This window comes from Lissotriton vulgaris, chromosome 1_1 (assembly GCF_964263255.1).
Source record: "Lissotriton vulgaris chromosome 1_1, aLisVul1.2, whole genome shotgun sequence".
Taxonomy (NCBI): Eukaryota; Metazoa; Chordata; class Amphibia; order Caudata; family Salamandridae; genus Lissotriton; species Lissotriton vulgaris.
In genome coordinates, this window is record NC_141685.1 from 1,431,378,046 (window position 1) to 1,431,397,079 (window position 19,034).

The 19,034-nt window shown below is 43.9% G+C and overlaps 1 protein-coding gene across 2 annotated transcripts in view; it reads right to left on the reverse strand.

The window, feature by feature from the left end:
* LOC147750646 (serine racemase-like) overlaps positions 1–19,034 on the reverse strand; it is a 91,917-nt gene that overhangs the window by 23,495 nt on the left and 49,388 nt on the right. For both annotated transcript variants that reach the window (XM_086967258.1, XM_086967259.1), the window contains exon 4: positions 6,157–6,287. In XM_086967258.1, the coding sequence (XP_086823384.1) occupies positions 6,157–6,287 (131 nt within the window). The remainder of the gene's footprint in view (positions 1–6,156; positions 6,288–19,034) is intronic.

The window sequence follows — 19,034 nt, forward strand, 5'->3', positions numbered from 1 at the left end:
GTTGGCATATTTGTGTAATTTGTGTCTGGCGTGTGATTGGCTGGTGAGCCTGGGTCAGGAGTGCCTGGGCCTGCTTGTGGACTGACTGTCTGGTTTGAGGGTGACAGGGGCTGGAGAGCCCAGGAGGTTGTCTGAGTCAGCCCATGGATGAAAGGCAGCATCTGCTGCCAGGGAAGTGGGAGGAGATGGCACCTGATAGTGAAGGGTTGTGCCTGCCAAACCACAATGCTGGCTCCACCCCCCGCTGGGCGACGGTCACCTCTGTCCCTAATACTGACAGGACTTCCCTATAACCAGTTCTAGCTGGTTCTCACACTGCCTACACAAAGACTTCAAAGCCTTTTCTGTGTATAAGAAGGGGCTGTGTCCCCTTCCAATTTGTTCTTGTTTCTGACTTGAGTCTACCAGGGGCGGGCGCTGCCCAGCCCCTGGACACCTGATGGACTTTCCTGGACTCTTGGGGGACCCCTCTGCCTTGCTTGGGCTGATGGGGGGGACTTGGCTTTGCCCCCTGGGAATCTCTGGGACCTTTGCAGCATGGAGAAGCTGCATTTCCTTTCAGATAACTTTGTCTTGCTTTTGCCAGGGCTTCTTATAGCCTAAAGCGCCTGGGAGCGCTTTGGTTGCTGTTATAGCGCTAGGAGCGCTGTGGATTGGCCTTTAGCGCTTTATGTGCGAGTGCCAGTGCCCACCCGGCACCTTTATTTAATTATTTTTATAGATGGGTGCCACCCCATTTATTTCATTGCCTAACGGGTACTCACCCCGTTTCTACTTTTATTTTGGATTTCGAGGGTGCCCACCCCTCGTTTTGCCACTTGGAATCACCGCCGCGGCCGGGCCGAAAACAGGAAGTCAGGCGGCATCGCGCCTGACTCCGGGCGAGACTTCCGGTTTGAAAAAGGAAGTCCCGCCGGCCACCGAGCACTGATTGGGTGCCCGTCCGATGAGAGGAGGCGAAGAGGAGTGATGGCTGCCCGGGGCTCCCGTGATCTGGAGGGAGCCCCGGGAAGAAGAGCTGAGGCGGCGGAAGGCGCAGACGGGGCCCCGTTGGAGGAAGGAGAGCCCCGCGCTGCCCAGAGGAGCCCCTCGCTGCCTGAGGAAGCACGGTGAGTGCCTTCAAAGGGGAGGGGGCAGCCGGGGCACATTGCCGGTGCCCGCCCCTCCCCTTCAGTGCAGGGCCCGAGTGGATGTGAGCCCGTGAGGCTCAAGGCGGCATATTTATGGTTTAAAGCCCCACGAGGGCTCGGGGGCATTGCATGTTGTAGAGCCCGTAGGCTCTCCCGATGGCCCGTGTCCTGCCCTCTGTCTAGGGGAGGCATAGTTGGCGCAGCAAGGCGGCCCCGGTTGGCAGTGGGTCGCCCCAACGTTGAAGTAGAGCCCAGAGAGGCTCTGAAGGGGTATTTTGATTTACGAGCCCAGCGAGGCTCCAGGGCCAACTTTGTGTTTAGAGCCACGGAGGCTCTAGGGGGCCCGTAGTTATTTAGAGCCATGAGAGGCTCTTGGGGGCCATTTTAGTTAAGAGGGGGCATCGGGGCACATTGCCGGTGCCCGCCCCCTCCTGCCTGCGAGGGATTTGTTAAGAGCCTCGAGGGCTCCAGGGCCCTGTAATTGTTTAAGAGCCTGTGTGGCTCCAAGTGCGCAGTTCAGAGCCTGTGTGGCTCCAGCAGTGGGGCAGTTTGCGCCTAAGGGTCAGTGAGGGCCCTGGCGCAGTTTTGAAGTTCCCCAGCTGCCCAGCAATTAGTGGGCAGCTGCACCGTTTAGGTTTTGGGATGTTCACTGGTGCCCAGCAAGTAGTGGGCACCTGCTACGTTTAGGCTTGTGCTTGGACTGGCGCTGCTTGGCAGTGCGCCCTGACATTTGGACACAGGGCGTCTGAGCCCCAACAAGGCCAGTTGGCCTAGGGACTGCCACAGGTAGTGGCTTATGTGAGTTTTGCGCAATTGTATGGATATTGCACCTCTGAATGTGTTTTCTATGCATCATGGGTAATGTGTTCTTTCGTAGACCCCTAAACGCTGTGTGATACTTAGGTGGTTGTCCTTACACCTCTGAATGTTTTAGGCATCATGTGTTTCTCTTTACTACTCCTCTGAATGTATATTTATGCATCATGGGTAATGTGTTCTTTCCTAGACCCCTAAACGCTGTGTGATACTTAGGTGGTTGTTCTTTTAGTACAGGTGGACCTAGTGAGGCCTGGTACCTGTTCCCAGTAGTTACTGGATGTATTTTATAACTGTTACTTTGTGCTACAGTGATTTTATATTCTTTTATTCTAATTTCTGACAGTATTTCATTTCTACTAAGTGCTGATTATGACAGTGGCCCATGTGGCCCTGTCTTGTGGCACAATGTACATGTGTGATTTTATCTGATGTGTTTTTACAATACAAAAGTTATTTTATAATAACCTTGTGTGGAGTCTTTTTTGTGGTGTGCCTAGTATGTTGTTGCTGTTGTGTGCTGGCGCAAATACTTTACACATTGCCTCCGAGTTAAGCCTTACTGCTTGTGCCAAGCTACCAAGGGGGTGAGCAGGGGTTATCTTGGAGTGTGACTTCCTTGCCCTGGCTAGAATGGTGGTTTCTGCCTGGCTTTGGCCTCAGCCTTAGCCTACCAGAAATAGCCAGTTCTAACAGACGGCGAGAAGGCTTTTGATTGCGTTACATGGGGAATTTTGTGGGCGGTGATGCCGCGCCGTGAGTTCAGGCAACAGTTTTTATCTGCTTTGCAAACGCTATACCGCCAGCCAGTCGCTAGAATTTGTATAATGGGTCTTGAGTCTAAGCTTGTGTCAATTACACGTGGGACAAGACAGGGATGTCCCTGTTCCCCATTATTGTTCTCCTTGTATATAGACCCGTTTTAAAAAATGTTAGGAACCAGCTCCATGATTGAATCAGTAATGGTGCAGCAAGATCAATACCGTGCCTTTGCATACGCAGATGACGTTGCGTAGTAACAACTAACCCAGCAACTGCTATGCCAGAAATAGAACAATTGGCGGCACAGTATGGGGCGGTGTCTGGCTATAAACTGAATTCATCTAAGACACAAATTCTTGTGCCAATATAGGGGCATTTGCAGATCAAAGGGTCTTGCAGGAGGTGGTTTATTTAGGGATTAGGATTCGGGTCTGCCTGAGTGCAAATGTTGAGTCTAATTGTGGGCGGCTGGTGGCGGGAGTTCGCAAACAATTGGACCGATGTGAGTGTTTACATCTGTCCATGGTTGGAAGATGTAAAGTTCTTAAGATGTTGATTTTGCAGAAAATACTATATTTTTTTTAGATCGGTTCCTTTGGAGATTTCGCGAATCAATCTTGCTTTATTACAATCTGTATGCGCCAGATTTTTGTGGGCTTAGGGCAAAGCACGCAGAGCTATGCAGTATATGATTCTGCCGCGGGAGCAAAGGGGCTGGGCCGTCCCAGATTTTACGTTATACTACGTTTGTATGCTGCAGCATACGAATATACTGTTAACTGAGGCAGCACCAACCGCTATGGCTGAATCTCCCTCTATTTGTCAAATGCTGCTGGGCAGCGATGCAAAAAATTGATTGTTTATTAATGTGGACTGGAGCAATTACAAGCAAACTAGGTTTAAAGTTCTTAGTGCGGCTTATAAAGTATGGACAGTGGTTAAAAAGAAGTATGAGGTGGAAAGGGTATCTTGGTACAATCCGTTTACGGCAACCACCCTTCTCCCATCGGTATTTTGGGACCGGGTGGTAGACAATTGGCGGGCTAAAGGGGTGCGCATTGTTGGAGATCTATTTGATGATGAGGGACTGAAGTCCTTTGAGCAGCTAAGGGATCAATTTCATTTGTCCCGGGCTGATTTTTGTAAATATTTACAAATGTGTGATTATTTGCTGAAAGCCGGATGGAAAATCCAAGCTAATCCCCTTATTGAGGCGGTGAGGAAAGATGCACGGATTGGCACACTTTATACTTTAATGCTGGGCACTTTTGACAATGATCTGGAAGACCAAAATCGCAAATGGAATAATCGATTTGGGTGTCAGGGTATACAGGTGGAGACTTCTATAGACTTGGCAGGGCGATTGTTTATGTCTGCAAATCTCTACGCCCAACATTATAAGACAGTTTTTAATTTATATTATACACCAGCCAAAATATCTAAGTGGAGAGGAGTCAATGACGGAAAGTGCTTTCGCTGTGGGACTGATGCAGCTGATGTGGTCCATGTCTTCTACATGTGCGGGCACTTAAGTACGTTGTTTGGACATATGGAGAAATGTTTCGCTGAGATTCTGGGTGGGCCTGTACGATTGTCTGCCACTCAGGTCTTGCTGGGGGTGGAGATGGGATCAGGAGCGGATAAATTATCCTGTAAATTTCTATATCTGGTCTTTCTTGCCACAGCTGTAGCTAGACTATATATTGCATCAATGTGGCTGCAAAAGGACAAGCCTTCTTTTGAGTCATGGAGGGCAAGATATTTAATATGGAATATAGCCTCTTTGCTTTGGATGTATGACGTTACAACGCATGCTTTTACCACGCATGCTGTTACAACGCAAGTATTACAACGCAAACATTTACAACGCATTATACTTGGGGGGGCTGGATAGTGAATAGTTTAATTTACTATTCCAACTCCAGTCCCCGTGGACACCAGGGAAGGTGTTGGATAGTAAATTAAAACTATTCCCTATCCTAGAGCCCCCCCCAGTGTAATGCGTTACAAAGGTTTTTGTTGTAATACTTGCGTTGTAACAGCACTACGTGGTAAAAGTTTCGTTGTAAAGGATGTTTCCCCTATGCTTTGAAAGGTAGATGGAAAAATGAAATTAGGTCGTCAGATTTGGGGTTCAGTCGTGGCCTATATGGAGGCATAAAGGTGCTGTCTAGGTTATGCTGTTTTCTTCTTAGAATGTTTTTTTTTTAAGATTTGGTGCTCTGTGTGTATATTTATCAGCCCTATGTTTTTAATTCTATTGATACAATGGTTTGATGTATTATTCTCTGCTATGATGTTTTGATTTTCTGGCTCTGTTTCTTTCTTTTTTCGTAACATATGTGCCTTTCAGTGTACTCATGGATTATCAATAAAACAAAGTATAAAAAATATAAATAAATAATCTAATCATGTAGAAAGTCATAACTTGCACATGTGCCCTAATGATGATTCACAAACTCAGAAATTTCTAAAGCAAGCATACAGCACTTTTTCATGTGGAGAACTTTCAATGCATTCGCAAAATGTCTGCATTCCTAAATGCCTCCTACATCGACCAAAGTGTTAATGGAGTACCCTACCCACCAAACTCTGAATTACGGCCATAATCCTTTAAAAAATAAAAGTATTAATTAGTCATACTTGGTAAATGCAATAAAAAGAAGAAATGGCATGTGAAGCGGCAGTGTTTATGTGAGTCGAAGGACTGGGCGATAAGATCCCCCTTGTATCATGGTATAGACTGGACCATGGTAATTCTATGTATCTGTTCGTTCCAGATAAACATATTCACCAATCACAGTTGGTGCAAAATGCAGCTGTCCATCTCGTTAATTTAGTGTTTATACATGACCATTTATAGAGGCAACTACATTGGCTTCCAATTTGCAGCAGGGTGATATTTCAGGCAAAGGTGATTTTCCATAGCGTTGCCTAATAAAAAGTTCCTGACTTCTTGGCTAGTAAATTCTCTTGGTATAAGCCTAGCAAAGCGCTCTCTTCTCAACACTGTTTTCGTCTAGCCATCTCCAAGAGTGAGACAGATCCTCTTCTTTGCCTGCAGGCAAATTCTGGAATTCACTACCTCTTGAAGTGCAGCGTGAAGGCTCTTTGAGTAAATTCAGAAAATGACATTTAAAAAATCATTTTCCCTACTAATCTACGATTGGCCATCTTGAAGATCGAATACTAATTCCTACATCACGAAGAAGGTTTTTGTGAATGTGAGCTTTGCTAAATACGCAATCTCACACCACTACTATACGACGTTGGTGCTGTCTAATCAGCTCATCTACACCCTCCCGTGAAACTTATGGATGTAATAAAGTAATATGTAGAAAAGGGCATCATCAATCTGTACATAAATTGACCATGGCTTATAAAGAAGCTGCTAAACATGAATCATTTCTAAGAAATGTTTGCCTCTGTGGGGGTAACATCCACTTACCTTCCATAACCGGCAATCGAGTCTAGATCATCGAAGGAATGCAAATATGTCATATTGTGTTCTTTGATGTATCGATCCAGTTCTACTTTCACACATTCGGAAGGCAGCATTTCTACATCCACACCATAACTCTACAACAATAACATATATCACTGTTGAGGTTACGTTCAACATTCACCACTTGGATTTTTACCTATATATTACCAAGCTCAAAAAATTGAGATCATACAGGAAAGACTTAAAAAAGAAAGAAAAATTCGATTTGAAATTTACTGTTTAAAAAATTAATTTTTGTTCATGGAAATCACATAAACTGAGTCAAGGAATTTGTTGGCAAAACAGCCTATGAATTTTTTTAAGTGTATGTTAGATACTACAAGAACCTAGTCCAATTAAAGGTCTTGTAACTTCAAGACCATAAGCTCCAAGTTGCACTGAACAGTCAGTGAAACATACCTCTTGCACAAACCAGAAAGCATAATAACTCAAGTAACCTAAATTGTATTTCTTAATTAAAAATAAACACCAATTAATAATTAATAGCTTATCACCCATCACCAGCTTTTTTGCCTTAAACGCTTTGCAGCGGTCCCAAAGACAAACTAATAATCTTAAATCTAGGACTGTCTGTCGGTTGTATGATAGAGGCACGCATGGTTAAACCACTCATGCTGCTATCACACAGCCCGAACCACAAATGCATCTTAATCACGCATTCCTTTATCATGCAATTTTGTGGTATAGGCATGAATGGTAAACGGGTATGCTTGGCTAAGGTCGCCACTACCCTGAAGGGCCCCACACCCAGCGCTGTCCCTAAAACCCTGCCCCTTTACAAACACAACCCCGACCCCCCACCCCTTCATTGTCCCTTAAACTACACCAACCCCTTCCACTGCCCTGAGACCTACCCCGACCCTCACAGCTAAAAACTACCCTGACTACCCGTTCAACCCCTGAGCCCGAAAAACTACCCGACTACCCATTCCTCCTCCACTGACCTTTGCCAGCCCAAGGAGCGGCAGTTACAATTCAGCAGTCGGTGCGGCTTTTCTTTCCACACTCAGGAAACAGCAAGTTCTGCAGCCCTGATGGACAACTTAACTTACAGGCCCTGGTACCCCTGGTACCATATACTAGGGACTTACAAGCAGCATCAGTTCAAAACTTTGGGGTGACCATGTAAAAAGAGGCATTTCCTTACAGGAGGTAAAGTTCACACTAGGTTTAAAACATGCACATTGTGTATATTTATAAGAACATGATTTATGTCATTTGTTTGTTTCCACAGTTCTACTGCTTTTTTGGTGCTGTAAGAACAGTGACTACAAACTTCAGTAGTAAGTAATTAAGTAGATTTATTACCCGTTCAATTATTTAAAATCTTTACAGTAAAATGATCTTAAAAATTGGCACCCCTCGGCCCCGTCCACACCCTCTTGAATCCTTGAGTCTCTTAACAGGGTAATTCTCGCTATGCGTGCAATTTCACATTTTGTTAATAATTCCTTCCTTTCAAGTGAGCAGGCATTTTTTGTGCTGCGCAGCATTTCATAAAAACCTGTTAAAAATCTATGAGTTAAAAGCTCTTATAGTTAAACGCGGGGGACCTGAGAATAAATCACTTATGGTTGCCATTGGATATAAGGACGCTCTGCTCTGGTTTGCAGCCTTCGGCACAGCCCATGGAGTATTGAAGTGCCGGAAGTCAGGAATAAAGTATTGCTTCCTAGCACCTCGTTGCTGTTATGAGGCCTTGGCTAGAATTTTGAAGGTGTGAACTTTTCAGCTGCTGGGCCGAGCTACGGCTCTCGTTAGTGGCTCTTTGTTGCCAGAATCCATCCGTTTGGTTTTGAACTCTTACTGCAGGGAGCCCAAGCTATTTTTCTGGTTGAGTTTATAGCATGCCGCGGGTTCTGGTGACTGTGGCAGGGCTGCGAGTGCCAATCTAATTAGGTGTGTGAACGCAGTCATAGGATCTCCCTAGGCTCTTGATGGAGGGTGCGGGGGTGAGTGTGGAGTTGCCATATATTATGAGACAAACAGCCTATATATGGCAAACCGTTGTGGAACGAGTGCTGGTTGGTGTGGGCTTCCTTCCACCCGGAGCTGTCAGTTTGGCAGTTGGTCCCTGTGCGCAGGATGGCGGAAACTATGTCTTTCCAGGCATGTGTGGGCCAAGTGTGGCTGCAGGGTGCTGGCTGATCTATATATAAATGACACCTATCTTACATTTGAGCAATCATGTGAAGGGTTCAACCTGGGACAGGGGCAATACCTACAATATGCTGGTCTAATGGGAGTGGCCAAGATGACATGACCCACGCACCCGGGTATGCCCAAGACCACCGAGACCTTGGATATTTTGTTAACGTGTGGAGGAGGGCATACTTTGGTGTCTTTATTGTATAAGGCTTGAGGGCGGACTCAGGGTCTTTGGCGCATAGGGCATGGGAGGCTTGGAATGAAGATTTGCAGACACCGTTAAAGGAGAGGGAGTGGGTCAGAGTATGTATACTAACACGTAAGGTGTCGTCTAATGCCCGGCTAAAGTTGCTGCACTTCTTGCAGCAGATGTACATGACCCCGGCGATGCTCCTTCGTATTGATGCCACCCGTCCGCATGACTATCCTAGATGTAATGGAGCCCATGCTGGGTTCATGTATTTGGTTTGGGAATGCCCGGAAGTGCATCAGTATTGGATTGAGGTAGTAGCACGGCTCAGTGGAAGGGTGGGAATTGCGTTGGAGGCTAAGCCTGAGCAGTGCCTCCTAGGGCTGGCGCCACACCCCAAGAAGAAGGAAATGGCGAACAAGCAGTTGCAACTAGCATTGGTATTAGCTAAACGGAGAGTTGTCATTTGCTGGATGGGTGAGTGGGCTCCCTCTCTTGTAAATTGGTTGAGAGATGTAGGGGAGTGGTCCCTGGTGGAGGAACTACACATGAAAGCATGCCGCAGGGATGAAAGGTTGGATGAGGACATAGCAACCCGGAGAGACCTATGTAGAGAATTTTTGAACTCCATAGGAACAGAAAGTGGTCAGACTGCTGAGACTGACAGCGATGATACGGGTGCGTGTACCTCTCTAACTGTGTATGATGCTGTGACTGCTGTATGCCATGAAAAATGTAAAAGTGTATCCAGCGGTGCTATGTGTTTGGGGCTCTACTGTGTAGCATAAATAAGTCAATGGACATTGTCTCGAAGGAGTCTGTATATGACTGCTCAGTTTACAGTGAAAATGTACAAATAATGTTTATAATAAAAATAATAATAATTAGGTGTGTGAACTGCGCCACTCTCGCAAGGATGCAGGTTTTTATTTCAGAAAAGCACCTGTCTGAGGCCTCCTTGCTGGTCCTTGTGCCCTTGTTCCTGAAAATGGGGCGTAGCAGCCGATGATGCTCACTGGCCAATTTGGGGTGGCAGCATAGTAGATGTAACCAGGATTCCTTATAATAACAACAGAACCGACAAAATGGTGCTCCATCCATTTGGGCCCATGTTAAGTTGAAGTCCAAGATCCTGAGTGCAATGCACCGAATGAACAGAATTTTCCTGCATGCCTGGGCTGAGAGCGCCTAACGTAGGTATTGTTGTGATTTCCCCGGGATATAGGACGCATCCAGTGCCATTGTATTAAGGCAGTAACGGGGATGTATGACGTTACAACGCATACTTTTACCACGCATACCATTACAACGCGGTATTTACAACGCATACCATTACAACGCATAGCGCTTTGGGGTGCTGGATAGTGAATAGTTTAATTTACTATTCCAACTCCAGTCCCCGTGGACACTAGGGAAGGTGTTGGATAGTAAATTAAACGTATTCCCTATCCTAGAGCGCCCCCCAGCGCAATGCGTTGGAATGGTTTGCGTTGTAATGTCTGCGTTGTAATGGTAGTGCGTGGTAAAAGATTTGTTCTAAAGGTTGTATACCCAGTAACGGAGTGAAGCCCAATCCTTTTCATACAAAATGGCTTGGACCTGCCGCTTCACTGCATTTGTTCAGGCAGATAGCGGAATCTCGAGTAAGGGCAGACTCTCTGCTTCGATCTTCAGGTTCCCAATTGCTTGGTTCAGCTTGAACTGCCGAGGGGAGTCCACTTCCCTGAAGATCGATCCTAATTGATGTTTGTGGGTGTTGTCCAAGGCTTTAAGGACCCTGATGTAGAACTTAATTAAATCCCCCTGTAATGCCAGACTGGGTATGCAAAGGCCAAGTTCCAGACTTAGCCTGGCATTCCTGCTTGTCTGGGCATCTGCATCACTGCCTTAGAGGTATTTATCTGGGCTGCCACTACAAAATGGATCCAGAGCTTCTAGAAAAGCCAGGTGGCAGTAGATGATGGCTGGAATTATGTTTGCCTTGAGGAATGTCAGCATTGGCTCTGCTGTTGGACTTGTCAGGCGTTGGCTTAACCGCCTCAGTGTGAAAATTACTCGGTTGGTCTTTGAGCTTAGATGTTTTATATGAATCACTGGGGTGGCCGCTCTGATAGCAAGACCCCAAGATAGTTGTAGGCTGGTGTTGTCCCTATTTGATGGTCATCCCGTTATAGTCGCAATAGAGGCTGAATCACTGCAACCAGAATTCAAGTCTTCTTGCTTTCTACATCTCTAAATCGAGCACATAAATGCCTTGCACTACCTTACTGAGAAGATATGTTGCAATATACTTAGAACATGTGGTTGAAATTGCTCTGGCATTGGGGATAATTCTCAATTTTCTCTCTCCTGGCATGCTGAATGGATGCATTATTCAGGGAGGGGGACAGCCAGCATATAGGGAAACATAGCAAAGCCAGTCAGTTTTAAACACTAAACACCCAGGGAGTCTAGAGTGTTGTGACTTTCATTGATACCACAATGTTTTCTTACCCATAATACCCTGCAAACTTCACACTTCGTCTAAAATCACACGATTTCCTTATATTTTAAGTTCTTTGAGCTGCTGGGTTCATTAAAAGTCCTATCCCTTAGTATTTCCACACTTCTCTTGATAAAAACGGTACCCCATTTGTGTGACCAGGCATAGTGCCTGCAACCGGAACATTTCAATTCTGGGACTATGTGAAGACAATATTGCCTTGGCATGGTACACCCTTTGATCCGTTCCAATCATAGTAGCCAAGTTGAGCTACCCATTTGAGTACCGTTTTTATCAGTAGAAGAGTGGGAACACTAAGTGGTAGGTGAATCCCCGCAGATTCTGGAAATTCCTCTCAAAGGGACATGAAGAAAAGGCATGTTTGTAGCCAAAGTTTGAGGTATGGAGGGCATTATGGGTAAGAAAAGGTAAGAGGATCCAAGCAAGCCAGACCACTCTGGACTCCCCTGGCTGACTACTTTTCATAATTAACTGGGTTTGGTAGGTCTCCTGGGGTAGCAGCCAAGCCCAGGCTCAAAATCCACAGCTCGCCGTACCGCAAGAAAAGGGAGGATTTTGATTGAGAAAATCTGATGTCCCTAAGCTGCTGCATTTTGGGACCTTTCATGTCACAGGTGCTAGGCTCAGCCACATAAGTGAGTTCGTTATTTTATTGGGAGAAGTGTGGAAATGATAGGTGGTAGAAATTGTGTGGAACACCGTAGATTCAGGAAGTTCCCATTACTGAAATTTGAAGTAAATGTATAATTCTAGGCAACGTTTGAGGTTTGCAGGGCATTGTAAGTAATAAAATGTTGTGGGATTTATGAAAAGCACAACCCGCTAGACTCCCCTGGGGGTCTATTTTTAAAAAATGGCTGGGCTTTGTACATTTCCCTGGGTGACAGCCAAGCCTGGGTCAAAATGCCGCTGCAACCCCTTGGCCAAACAGGATATTTTGTGACAGGAAATGTTGGCATCTCCACCTTGCATTTTGGCTCTCACTATATTGATTCAGAAGCCCTTTGGGGACGCTAGGTATTAGGAATGTTGTGGTTCCTCAAAGGTCCTAAAAGTTACCGTCATAGAAATGTGAGGAACATGTGTAATTTTAAGGAAAGTTTGAGGTATGCAGGGCATTGTGTATAAGAAAACGTCATGGGATTCATGTATAGCACACCACCCTGGAATCCCCCGGGGTGTGTAGCTTTTACAAATGTCTGGGTTTGGGTAGGTTTTCGTGGGTAGCAGCCAAACCTGGGCACAAATGCTACAGCTACCCCCATCGCCAAACCGGGCCATTTTTTGACAGGAAATATTGATGTCTCTTCATTGGATTTTGGGGCTTTTTGTACCGTAAGAACTACGCTGACCACACAAGCAGGGTAGTGCTTTTATCAGAAGAAGTGTGATGAGCACAGAATACTCTAACATTTGTTATTAAGAAAATTGGCTACTAGATCACAGGAGAGTATGTGTAACCCAAAATTCAGAGATGTACAAATACCCACTATCCCAAAACTCATTATCTTGCACACATTTAAAAAACACATGGTTTTTCATACCCATTTTTCATTTATTATGTTTTACAATATGAATTGCTGCATGGTTGGTAGAAAATGGAAAATCATTGCAAACTGCAGCTCAATTGTTGGCTCTGGGTAACATGTTTTTGAACAATCAACAAACTGTATATCGCCCTGCGACCAGAATATCTGACAGACATAACAGTATGTTAATTTTGAAAATTGGCTATCAGGGCAAAGAATTACAGATGAAAACATTGTCACCAATTGCTATTTTTCCCTCCTTATTTTCATTATGCTTTTATTTCAATTAATTTTTCTTTTGGAGCCATATAAGCACAAATGTATAGCTTGGCGGGTTCTCCCATGCGTTTCACACCTAGTTCCACCACAAACTGCAAGGCGGTTGAAACTGCCAAAAATTATGAAAAATGGTTTGCTAATTAGAAAACTCCTAAACAGTGGTAAAAAAAAAAACATGGTGTTCTTTGTACCCTTTCTTGCACAGAACTTTTTTCCTATTTTTCCAACAAAAAACAAAATTTTGCTTTATTTTGGCTATTTTGTTGGTTTAATCCAGGGAAATCCTGGATACCTATGGAATCCCCGAGATGTGGGAAAAAGGGTCGCACATTTGGTCTGTTTTCATTAATTGGGGAAAACATTTAGGAAGGCTCAACTGCAAACTGCCTCAAACATCTAAAAAAAAGTCTCCACACCATAGGGGAAAACACAAGCAGTCAAGTGGTTTAGAGAAATACATAAAAAAATGTCCACCGCAGATGTGCATGCATCTGTGGTTGTCATCAGTGAATGGAATTGTTTAAAGTATAAGAAAAGCCATACAAAGATGCCTGCTGCAGATGCGCTTGCATCCACACCAGCCAACTTTGAATGGGTTATTTTTTAGATATAAGTGAATTCATTCAACAATGCCCACTGCAGATGCATGCTCATTAGCACATGCAGACAGTCATTTGGTACTGGTAAAACATTTTTTAAGACAGCTGCCGCCAATAACAAGCAGCACTTAGTATGTGAGAAAGGTGGAGAGGCAAGTGTCTGTTGGGTTGGTGGGTGGTTTGAGGTTACTTGAGAAAGGGGTTGGGTAGAGAAGGGATAGCAGGGAGGTACAGCTAGAGGAAGAGAAAATGGTCACTCACATGCACTGCAGGGCATGCTCTGACATCAGCATTCGAAGAATACATGGCATCTAAAAAAAAAAATCAGGAGACTGAAATGCTCCTGGTGTGTGAAAATATCTATAGGGCACTAAACTCACTACTGATGGGGTATGATTGCACAGATCCAGACTAATTACCAACAAAGTGCACAATTGGATATCCTAAAAAAATAAAGAGGATTTGAACATCCATCTTTTTTAAAGCTTCTTAAACTTGGAAAGCAGGATGTTAACCGGAGATTCTACAGAATTGAATTCCAGTGGTGGAGTGCCAGATAAGAAAGCGCACAGCCTCCCATTCTGGCAAAGTGAAGATTGAAGATGGCCCGCTTATGCACTAACAACTGATGGAGCAACTTCTTTTTTTATTTATATTTTACATTTTCCAGAGAAAGGGGCTGATTAGGATGGCGGGCCGACAAAACCCTATCCTAAACGGGACCGCACGACAGGCTGTCAGTGGTCCTGCCAGAGGCATTATGATACGACCGCCACCACGGCGGTAGCAATGCCTATGTTTTGCATTGCGGCAGGTGCTGCTGGACACCTACCATATCCCTGCACTTTGTGCTATGCACCTTGCAGTGCCTGCCTCATGGTGCAGGGATATGTAGGGGGAACCCACAGCTAAGGGCCAGGTGGGAGAGGAGGCCCGTTATGGCCCTCCAAAGTCCGTTTCTGCCTGCCTTTTCATGGTGGGTTAACCACCATGAAAAGGCAGGAAAGGCAGGCGGAAAGGAACATTGTAATGCCTACCGCGGTGCCTGGCAGGCACTGCCGCCATTGTAGGGAATATAAGCCCCTCTGCCACACCGTCAGGATCAAAGAGCCCGTTGGATGTGAGGCGGTCAGTCTTTCCGACCGCCAACCATCGGCCTGCCATTGTAATATGCGGGCGGAGAACATGGTTCCGAAAGCGGTGGGACCGCCATCTTCGTAATCGGCCCCAAAGTTGTTTACCAAATGATACTAAAAAAAGAAAATGAGAGTACACAATAACAGGAAACGGATTGTAGTAGAAGGCAGCGGACTGGGATTGGGACTCTCAGTTGCAGAGAGTCCATAGGTTACCAATAACCCAGAGAAATAAACAAAATAAATTCCCTCGCACATTCCTAATCCACTTCGGGAACCATTTGTTAAGGCAGGCCGTTTCCTTAAAAGCAAGGCCTAATCTACCAGTCACGGTAGGAGAACTTTCCTTTTTCATTAAATCGGACCTTAGTAAGGCCACAATGGACAGAAGATGGCAATTACGCAAGTTAATTGATCCATTTAAGGCCCTAGGGGGACAAGCATATCTGCAGGAACCGGCTAGGCTAAAAGTTATTAAGGGAGGCCATACTCATTTCTTCACAGATGTAAGGGAAGCCGAGGATTTATTAGCCTCATTCTCGTAATTCAGAGAGATACTATTCGAAGTAAAACTTTGTTTTTCTTTCTGGTTTGGCAAGGAGTGGGTGAAGCCACAGGCTGCTTCTTGGGGTAGCTGCCATTACAGCGGCAGAAAGATGTTTTCGGGGGGGGGGGGGGGTTGCCCTCTCGCCTGAGGAGGGAGGGGGCAGGAGTGCTGGGGATGAAGGGTGGGGAGGGTAGGTGGAGGGGGGTTTGTTTGAAAAAAGCTTCACAGGAAAATGAAAAACCAGAGCAGCTGGAGAGAAAAGCACCAGGTATTATAATATTACAGATTGATAGGATTGACAGAACACATGCAATCATTTTTTATCTCAAATGTCTCGAATTAAATGTCTAGCTTGGAACGTTGCTGGTTTGAATAGTAAGAAGAAAAGATGTTTGGTTCAGGAAGAAAAAGCTTTGTATTTGCCCAACTTTGTTTTTTTATCCGAGACACATGTTGCCTATGCAGACAGAAAAATGTTGGCTCGCTTGGGGTATGAGGTAATAATTTGCTCGACATTTAATGCATCAATAAGGGGGGTTGCCATTCTAAAAGATGAACGTTTTAAGGCTAAAGTTGGAAAGAGCAAATGCGATAAGAAAGGGAGGTGGGTCATTGTTCAATTATTGATTGAAAAAAGTAAATATGTTTTTTGTGTAGTTTATGGATCTAATTTTGATGATGCCTACATTTTTGATGAGTTGAATGTAGAACTGTTGCAGTGGGTAGGCGAATTAATTATATTGGGTGATTTCAACTGCATAATGGACTACAAGGAGAAACGCCCTTTATCGAATGCAGAGAACCAGGGCAGCCATTTTAGAGCTAGGGCGTATTCACAATGTTAAAGATGTTTGGCGATTCATTTTTCCTACTATGCCTGGCTACACATATTACTCTCCCCCTCATCGGCTCTGTTCACGTATTGATATGGTTTGGGCATCTGACAGGGTACTGAGCACTAGTATTTTCGAACTCTGCCCTAGAATCAACTCCGATCATAACCCCATATTATTAACTTTTAACACTGAAAAGAACCATATAACACCCCGTATTTTCTCTTTTCCCAGGCATTTATTTACCAACACATTATTTATTTCACAATTTAAGTTACACATTGTAGACTTCATCAAGCTTAATCTTAATTCTACGACATGCCTTATGGTATGGGACTCTTGCAAAGCAAGTATTCGGGGCTTTACCCAACAATTTCTATATCACCAAAACTCCGAACGCCGTAAAAAAAACAAAGCCTTGGTTAATAATATACTCTCGGTTGAATTACTACTGGCAGAGGCTTTGGGTCGACATTCCACGAATACAATAGAATTGGAATTACAATTAGGACGGCTGAAGTCTGCCCTAAAAACTACCTTCTGGGACAAGAGCAGAATAAAATTACATAAATTTCAAGTGACACAGTATGAGAGCGGAGATAAAGTTGGTAAGCTATTAGCTTATAAAATAGCTGATGATCGAGCTAATACTTTGATCAAAAATTTAAGGGGCCCTAATAATACTATAATTGACCAACCAACTCAAATTTTAGAACACTTTGTTACATTTTACAAAAAACTATATACTCCAGAAAATTACCCTACAGTAGCGGCTGTCCAGAACTATTTGGATAATCTTCTAGAAAAGCCTGACCTTCCTGAGATGGAACAACTATCCGATTCTATTAGCTTACCTGAAATTAAAGAGGCAAGCTCCCTTTTGCCATCTGGGAAAGCATCGGGAGAAGATGCGATTCCATTAGAAATATACAAGTTATGTGTCTATGAGCTTACACCTCTTCTTCATCAGGTTATTAAATTCGTTGGGGAAAGTAAGGAAGCCCCGAGGTCTTGGAATAAGGTTAAATTGGTTTTCTTTTTGAAAAAGGGTAAATCACCAGATGAGTGCGGTTCTTACCGCCCCATCTCGCTAATTAATGCGGATGCTAAAATATTTGCAAAAGTGTTAGCAAACCGCTTAGCACCTATCTTACCGAAAATAGTCAGCCCAAATCAACACGGGTTCGTAATAGGTAGGGATACCACAGCACATATTAATATGGCCGTGACAGCCTTTGACATTGCAGAAAAGGAATCCACCCCACTCGGTATGATCATGCTTGATGCTTGATGCTTGATGCAGAAAAAGCTTTTGACCGAGTGGGGTGGGATTACTTGTGGCGAGTTATGATTGGCCTGGGTTTTAAGGAAAACTTTTTGAATTGGATACAGTCATTATATGACAACCCAGAGGCCAAAATCAGTTATGCTGGTCTACTATCCACCTCTTTCACCCTAGCCCGAGGAACTCGTCAGGGGTGCCCTCTATCACCTCTTTTATTTGCACTATCAATAGAACCATTTCTGCATGCATTACAATTACAATCTGCCATTGCTCCTTTTAAATCTGGTCCTCATTTAATGAAGTTCACAGCATACGCTGACGATATCGCCATTTTCTCAACTGATATTGTTATGGCGATGCAGGGCATTACAGTAGAAGCCAGTAGATTCGGGGACGTCTCTGGCTACAAATTAAATCTAAACAAAACACAAATAATTGCGAATTACATACCAGGGGGCCTCGTTGGATTCTGTCAATCAGCAACATATCTAGGGGTAAAGCTATCTGCAAATATTAAGGACTTAATTAAAATAAATTATGATGAGTTAGTTAAAAACACTATACCCCTCTTAAAAGAGTGGCATAAACTCCCTTTAAATATTATTGGTAGAATTAATTTGATCCGTATGATAATTCTACCTAAATTTCTTTATCTTTTTCACTCTATCCCCTTGGTATTCTGTAATTCTTTCTTTAAAAAATTGGATGGGGTCTTTAGTAGTTTTATTTGGGGGTATCGTAAAGTTCGTAGATCTATCACTCTTTTAAAAGGGGCCTTCGACTCAGGAGGGCTGAACTTCCCAGATTTTAAGTTATATTTTTGGGCAACATTTGTGGGACGCTTACGCCATTTAATCAATTCTGAGGATGTAGATAATCGACCTTATTATCTTACATTTATATTTAAGTCTGATGTGAATATGTTTTTGTGCAGGATTAACGATCCCAATTACTACAAAAGGGTGCGTTTTAAGATAGCTAGAGTCTTAGTTAAAATTTGGCGTAATATTCAGGCTTTTTCTAAGTTGACCTTCTTCCATCCCAAATTGATTTTATGGGGAAATCCTGGTCTACCGGGTATATTTAGTGATGGATTCATTAATATATGGTTGACGCATGGAATAAAAAGTCTTGGGGATCTGTATGACGCACAAGGTTTCATGAACTTTGAAACACTTAGGACACTCTATAACATTCCTGACTCTACGAGGTTTAAGTACGTGCAGATGTATGATTTCTTTATTCGTAAGATGAAATTAAAGAATATTACTGATTCTAGTATATGGGATTGCTTTTATTCGCAGAAACACAAGGCATTAATCAGTGGCTGCTATAAGTGTTTCAATACTTACAAGAATACAGACTGCAGTATTCTTGCAGAAAAGTGGAGTAGGGTGTTAGGGATTAATATAACTCCGGCTATGATTAACTCATCTTTACGCAATATTAACAATGTGGTCTCTTCGTCAAGTTTAAGATTGTTGCAATTTAAAACAACCTGTATGCTCTACCACACTCCAGAAAGAATATCTAAATGGGCTTCTAACAGTACTTACAGTGAACGAACTAAATGTCCTAAATGTGCGTTAGTTGCAGCAGATCTTGTGCACATGCTATACACTTGCCCAAAGTTATCAGAATTTTGGGCATCATTTGAGAACATAATGTCATTGAAGCTAGCGGTCTTATTTTCTTTAGATTCTGCTCAAGTATTGTTAGATAGTAATGGTAGGAGTATTCTACAAAGATCTCTCTCATTTCGGTGTCATGTG